The sequence below is a fragment of the Protomyctophum parallelum genome, assembly GCF_964188405.1.
Source record: "Protomyctophum parallelum genome assembly, chromosome: 5".
Classification (NCBI taxonomy): Eukaryota; Metazoa; Chordata; class Actinopteri; order Myctophiformes; family Myctophidae; genus Protomyctophum; species Protomyctophum parallelum.
The window spans coordinates 48,871,226-48,879,425 of NC_139702.1; the positions used below are offsets into that span (position 1 = coordinate 48,871,226).

Here is an 8,200-nt window from a genome sequence, read left to right on the forward strand (position 1 = left end):
AAAGCATTTAGCTGCCATTCTCAATTTCTCATTCAGGGTGAGTGCACAGCAGCAGAATACACTTCAGTACTTTGATTGCAAACAGGGTTCAAGGTCGCGATACACAGTATTCAGAAAAGGCGCCGATCCGAGCACTCAAAAGGTTAAAGATGGGGAGAGGGTGGATACAAATAAATGTACTTTATTTAGAAAAGTTAAAATAAGCCAACATGTTTCGACTCAAAAAGAGTCGAAACAGTCATCAGGGCAAGTATACGGGGAAAAAACACACAGTATAACTGATCTTATAAAGATCAGAGGAATTAGAAGTGCCAGTGTAGAAACAAATAGCTGTATTATGGCACTTTGAATATAGGCATTGATAAGAACAGGAATCTAGATGTGTTTACATGCGACCGCTCACAGACATAGAATGCTGGATACTAAAGTACAGGTCAGTTTTTTTTACTGTATTCTGTTGATAATGTTGAAAAAAAAAAAATATAGGGTGCTGGTCCTTACGTTAGATAGAACAACAAGATTCCATGGACTGACTTTTCACATGTTCTAGAACAAAACATTGCGTGATTGAAGAAGAGATCTAGCTAGTGTACGGCCCGCACAGAGGGTAAATCCGCTAATTCGGTCTGGAACGCTCGGCATGGATTTTAGTTTTTTTTTAGTGATGAATGGATACAGTACGGCTTGTGTGGAATTCGCGTGTGATAAAATAATGTTACATTATCACGTAAACAGCAAACAAGCGTTGTACTTCGTTTTTGTTCAATTCATCCTTAGCAATCCTAACATGTTCCTCAATCAGCCTTAAACTCTAAAACACAAACAGCTGCTCTGCCTATTGTTTTAGAACAAGAATAGTAATCAAATGAAACAAAGGCTCTTTTGTTCCCGCTAATCTCTAGCCATTCCCCTATCCCAAAACTCACTGCATGCGAATACCTGGAGATCAAGGTGAGAAAAAGCTTGTGTGTGTGTGTGTGTGTGTGTGTGTGTGGAGGAAGGCAGTTGTATAGGCCCAGATTAACGCACAGGCGCACAGCTGCAGCCCACAAAGTGACAATCAATCACACAATTGTGTGTGTGTGTGTGTGTGCGCATCCGACCTAATAGCGACACCTAAATCAACATGTTACTCACTTGCTTAAAGTAGAGAACTTGTATTAAGTTGTACATGACAGCCTTGAATGTAGCCGAGTCTGAGTGCAATTTAATGTATAGGCCTACACAGACAGACTGCTTTTCACTGTATAAAACAAAGGCGCTGTCTATGGTGCTGAAACTTTGTGACGTGTTTGGTTCATGGGTGGTCTGAAAGCACATAGACATTTGGTAGGTTTGGGTTGTGTAGTTCAGTGGTTCCCAAATCTTTTCATGTCAAGGACCACCACATTTACACTAATTAGCCCGCGGACCCCCATTTGAAATTGCAGGGTCCCCATAGCAGAGATTCTCAACTATTTTAACTTGAAGGACCCCCATTTAATGGCATTTCTATCTCTGAGACCCAAATTTGTATTGTAAAATCAAAGTAAATTTAACTCTGATAGTGATAGGGTCCATTTGGTTCCATTTGTACACTCTCAGAGTTACAGACCCATAAGGGCCCATTTGGTTCCAAACTATCATTTAGCTGGGGACCCCCTGGAACTGCCTCAAGGACCCCTGGGGTCCCCGGACCCCACTTTGGGAACCATGGGTGTAGTTACCTTGGCATGATGCCATGATGTAATGTAACTATAGTCCATTCAGTTTGCGCTGTCAATTAGAAATGAATAATCCCCCGAAAATTGTCTCTTCATTGACCTACATTGTTAAGTGAAACAGCTCTCAAAATCACTCTTTCGGCACACAAATTAATGCAAACATAGTGCAGAATATCACAAAACCCACTATAGCACAAAACCCGGTTATATATTTAGTTAATATTTCAGACAACAATTGAATAATGGTGGATTTCCTCCACCTACGCTTTATTTGAATCATGCAGCAATTAAAAATACATTAAAACATAATGCTTCACATGCAAGGCCTGATTTGATTGTACATTTCAATGGTTTAATCTAGTTCAGCACATCCCCAATAATTATATCACGGTCCTTCAGCAGTGTGGAACTCTAAAACATTAAGCAGCTGCTCTCCCTATTGTTAAATAACAAGACGTGTAATTAAATGTACAACAAAGAGGCTTTTGTGCTCAATAATCTCTGGCCAGACCCCCCCCGTTCATTGCATTTACATACATTACCTTCAGCTAAAGGTGAGAAATAATGGTCCTTCATTTTCTGCTGGAAGCAGACAACTCCATTGTAACATCTCACTTCCTATCGTCTTTTTTCACAGGAGTGAAGAAGAAAATGTATGCGTTCATTTTAAAACTAGAATCTTTTTAACTAGATTTTGTGGTAAATGTATTTTTTATTTTATTATTTCTTTGACATGACAGAAGAAGCAATGGATTAATCTTGAAACATTGCTGAATCATCGTATAAATTGTGAAAGATAAGCTGATGTGAGTGCTGTTAAAACGAGAGTTTAAACCTAACGGGATATTTATACATTCTTTTGATATTTATGCACCAATTTTCAGCTTTGACTTTTAGCTGAATGATAAGTGTTTAACTTATTTTGACCGAAATCAAATTGCACACCAATTTGCGGGATGCCAAGCTAATTGTGGCTTTATGGGAGGCTCTCCTACAGTTGTAATTCATGATACAGTAAACAATTACCACCCTATATCATGCTCTATGGCATATAAAATCACACCCGTGTGAAGTGAGTGGTGCTACTCCGTGTGGAGGTTCCCGGGGGGTCCCTGGAACTTCCAGACCCACAGGAACGCGCCCAGGGGAAACGGTCGAGAAATGACAGAGTTACCGTGTGGGGGTCCTCAGGGGGTCCCTGTACTGTACTGTACTGTCACACCCGAAATCATCATATATACAGTTAATGTGTGTGTGTGTGTGTGTGTGTGTGTGTTCGGCTGCGCAACTGTGACACTTGGTTGTGAAAACCAACCAAACGCTATTTTCGTGCTGGGACACAGCCAGGGACACACATAGCTATCTATTCACCTTTTTCTTACAGCCCATAGTGCATTGTGTTTGTGTGTGCATAAGTTCATCTTTCTCTTGCTGTGTTGCCAGTTTTGCAAGAGAAACAAGTGGCCAGGTCTATGAAAACAAGCACAAATGAAAATAGCTGATCTACAAGCTCACACTTCACAGCGACACATTGTGAGGTTTTACATCCGTTATTTAAAAACACATTGAGAATAAATCGAAATATTTTGAATATTTTTTAAATATGTTCAGATGGATGTTCCTTGATGTGAAGAAATGTGGAAGCAAGCCCAAATAAGCAACTACTATACACTTTAGAATCAAGCCCAAAAAAACATCAACCAGCTGCAACTACCAATAATTGAGTGACTTTACAGAAAAAACAAGTCAGGAAAGGAGGAAAGAGAAAAGAGAAAAGCTTTTACTCAGGATAATGAAAGTCTTAGTGCAGGACGTGATCAGAATATGTAATGTGGGTGGAGTACTAAGTAGCCACATTGTTTTTAATAAGTAGAAGTTAACTCATTTAATTCCAACATTGAGTCTGTAGTTCCTTTTTATAAGTCATCCTAAGCATTATAATGTAACCGCGAGGTAGCGACAGTTTAGTAATGAGCCACTATCATTGCCGTTCTGTTCAAACACCTCAATCTGAGAAAGGATTCTGAGATGAAAAAGCGTTTTAACATGGCATGTCCAACGGTCCACGGTTAACATAGTAAACAGTGGACGGCAGAGCACAGGCGAGCCGAGCGTTACCTACCGACGGGGACGATGGATTGCTAGAGGGTGGATATCAGCGAGACCATTCTGAATTGGGCCGGGATGACATGTTTATAACACAGTTATTATATGAGGCAATCTAAAATCCCCCTATGGGGATTACAATGCATATAAAAAAGTACATGAACGCGTGGATTTGAAAGTAACTAATGAAAAGGTTTTTGTCGGAAATTAGTCATTCGTCTACCTTCATGGTGCTGACCCGTGCTTCTGGACCAACTCCTCCCTCGGGTGCTCACTGATCAGTCCCCTGCACACGACTATGGGCATATTGGTCAGATAGGGCGGTCTGTACATCCGGATCTCCATATATGCCTAATTGCCTATACTAGTCCTTACCCGTGAATATATGAACAGCAAATGATGTTCGCCAGATGGGGCAGTAGAGAGTACTCTCTACTGCCCCATCTAGCGGAGTCAGGATAAGGAAGTGTAGGCTACAGACAGAAGGACAGACAGAATGAGTGACAGACAATTTTCGGTGAATTTATAGATAGATAGATATGAGCACAACATTTGGATCGGCAGTTCTGGACAACCACTTATCCAAACCAAATGTGTGGGAGACCTTAGTTGTTCTCTATCCTAAAGGAGACGGGAAGCCAGTATAGCGAATGGAGTTTGGGTGTGATATATGTTCCTATTTCCTCACTCTCATCTGGATCCTAGCAGCACTGCTCTGAATGTACTGGAGCTTCTGGGATGCTCTTGCTAGGAATCCCGATGAGAAGTGTGTTGCAGTAATCAAGCCTTGAGGAGACAAAGACAAGTAGCTCTGTAGTCTGTATGTATTTAAGCTATATCACCACAAAAGTAGACCAATCACAATGAACTACACTAGCTCAGCTGCATCACCAACCACATTCCTTTCCTCCTCAACGGTTTTTCCTTTTAATCAACCTTGACCTCTAACTGCCATTATTATTATTATTAACCTCTTATAAGCTAACTTTATTTCCCTGGTCAAGGACAGAAGATTGCAGATTTGCAGATTTGCGTGCGTGCGTCAAAAAACGAACGCAGCACAACGCAACGCAACGCGGGCAGTGGAGCCACCCTCCATTGATTAAAAGGGAACATTCCCGACGCTGACGGAGACGTGACACAGACGCGCCCAGTGGAGCCCTGGCGTTAGCTAGTAAGCTACAGGCATTAGCCTGCTAGTCGCCTGCTCAAATATTTATACTGGAGGGGAGAAAGTGGGTGGGAAAAACAGTCTAACCTACTGTATATCTACTTAAACAGCCCTAAAAATCTCCAGCACAGTTTCTCAGTAGAAAACAGAATACTGTACAGTCAGACAGGGTAGCGTCCTGTACAAAAGAGCATTTGTTATGATTGAATTACTTGACATAATCCACATCTCCACAGCTTGAGTCTGATTGCCCATCCATATGCATGTTTCTCTAACCTCAAAATTGAATTTGATACTGTCCATGGAATTTCTGGGTTGATGATCATAACCGATAATAATTGCTGCTTTACTGCAGATAATTGTCAATTCTTTTGGCACTTCAAAAGAAGTTCACACTATACACTTAATGAGGGTAATAAAAGGTTAAACCCAGGTAAAGATCGATCACTGTTCATTTACCATAGCCATGATACAAAAACAGAAAGCATAAGGTCAAAATCAGCGTTGCAGTCCCGCCCCCGAAGAGCGGCCGATCATTATCAGAATGTTAATAACTTATGAACTTTTTCCAATCATTAGAGGATAATAATGCAACTTTTGATATACTGTGCATTCCTAATATTAAAGAACACAATATTCCTCTATACACTATAGCAGCATCTGGTTCCACTTTGTAAGACTTTTCTTCCATTCTTCCATAAGAGTCCATGTGGCACCATTTCCTCAGAAAAGCTATTCCACTCACAGCAGACTGAGTAACAGCAACCCTGATTTATTCTGCTATGTAAACAAGCGTTTCAGCCTTGCAATAATTACAAAGTCTACTATTACCTTATAGTGTCTGACAAAAACCTAAAACTGGGCAATGAATTTGTAGTCTTAGTACTTTTTATTTGATGAACAAAATTCATTGTGAATCAACGCTACCGTGTAAATACAATGTTTTCACTACGAAGTGTAAGTTGGAACCCATGGCTAAACAATCAGCGCTTGTTATTGCTCATTTTGCATAGTGTGCCACTCTAACCTATCGTGTTCCTATTCCGGGGTGAATAGCAGATCTACACACTCTCAATATACTGCAAGAGATTTGATATCGAGGGAAAAAAGACTTGGGTCCCAATCAGGTGGTCTAAAGAGCAGTCAGTCAGTTCTGAGTGTAGAGTAGACTTACCTCAAATTGAGAGTGAGCTGTTGGTCTTTAGACTTCAGCAGGTCACCCACTGAGAACGTGGCACTGCCCAGGTAGCTGCGCTGTGGAACCAGACCAAGAAGGAACACATTTATTGTATATTCTCAAAATTGATCATACAAGGTAGTGATGGACAATGGACAAAAATATGGTTCACGTACATTCACTGTAGCATTAATATGTCAGATATTGCAATGGATGGATGGATAGATAGATAGATCATTTCATATACTGTATGTAACAGAGGCTGTTTGCAAAGTCCTACTGTAGCATGTTGCTCCAGAATTAAACAACCAAACTGTTAAAAGGTCAACCACACCAATGCAACTCCTTGCAACTCAAGGAGTTGCATTGGTGAGGCTGACCTTATGACCTATGACTGTACAGTATGTACTCTGACTGTGTGTTTCTTTCGCCGTCTCTCTGACTGTCTCTTTCTCTTCTCAGAAGAAGAGAAAAAAAGAGTCAAGACGACGGTGAAAGCCTGGTTTCAGAGGCTACTCGGTCGCAGGAAGAGTAACACCAAGGATTCGTCAGTGATGTCACTGACAAATCCTTGACTGGTTTATAAACAGCTTCAAGTCCATACTACATCAGTGTTGCATAACAGTGACATCACTGTCCACTCCTTGGTACTGTATCTTTACTACATCAGCCTTGTTTCAACGCATGTGTTACTGTGTTCATGCAGCTGCCTGTCAGCAGCAAAACATAGCTCAGCTGTAGCCTATTTTGTCACGTTCCGTCGCGCTAATGAAACACTAGATGGGATTATTATGTCATGTCAGCACTATGAGAAGATGTAACCCAGGTAAAGTAATCACTCTACAAGTATAACTAAAGTTTTTTCCATCTGTCCAAAGTCATTTCTGATGCAGGCTGCAGCCCTGCACTTAGACAGACATTACAAATACATACAGATTGATTGAAAGTGAAACATACAAATTGATGTAAACACAAGACTCGTTTGGTACAATGAAACGAGACGCACCGCATCATACCGCATCGCACGCACCCCCTATGGCCTATTGCCAGGTCCATTCGCCACTGCTTCCACTCCATCTCTGTCTTGGAATCCAGCTGTCTCTTCCACTATCTCTCTCTGACTCTCTCTGATTCCGCTCTCTCTCTCTGAATCAATCTCTCCCTTACTCTCTGTCTGACTGTCTTTGACTGTGTCTTTGACATTTGCTGGCAGTGGGCGGTGTGTCATGTGTGTGTGTGTGTGTGTGTGTGTGTGTGTAGATGTGTGTGTGTGTGTGTGTGCTCGAGTATGTGCATGAAGTGTCATCGTAGAGGAACTGGGTCAGGGAGAGAGAGGTACAGAATGAGACCATCAATAACTAGGAGTGATGGGAGGAATTGAATTCACAACACCTCAACACACGCACACGCACACGCACACACACACACACACACACACACACACACACACACACACACACACACACACACACACACACACACACACACACACACACACACACACACACACACACACACACAGTCACACACCACCTGCAGTTGTGACACACATGCTATGTGCTCTACGTCCTCTGCTATGCTACAGGATGTTGCAGGAGGGCCAACACTGCAACAAGGACACACTGCAAGCAGCACTTCTCAAACCTTATCATGTCAGGGCAGTGTTGATTCTGTCCTAAAACTATGAGGACAAAATGTTTGCAGACTACCTTTTTTCAATGACAAAAACCACACAAAAACTAAATAAAAACTAAGCTATGATGACTAAAACTATGACTATTTAGTTGACTAAAATTGTATATTTGGCCCAGGCCGTGGCCTAACGGTCTGGGCACCTGACTGGTGGTCCGGTGTGCCGCGGGTTCGACTCCCGGGCCCGACACGGCCTTTACTGCATGTCATCCCCCATCTCTCTCCCGTTTCCTGTCAGCCTACTGTCTGTCCCTTCAAAAATCAATAAAAGGCGTAAATATCTTTAAAAATATATATATATATATATTTACTCGACTAAAACTAGACATTTCAGATGACTAAAATATGACT

General features: G+C 41.6%; 1 protein-coding gene across 1 annotated transcript in view; it reads right to left on the bottom strand.

Annotated features, from left to right (window-relative positions):
* Positions 1–8,200, bottom strand: part of inpp4b (inositol polyphosphate-4-phosphatase type II B) — a 245,706-nt gene that overhangs the window by 149,060 nt on the left and 88,446 nt on the right. Inside the window, 1 exon segment of the mRNA XM_083765321.1 lies at positions 6,155–6,234. Coding sequence (XP_083621447.1) covers positions 6,155–6,234 — 80 coding nt within the window.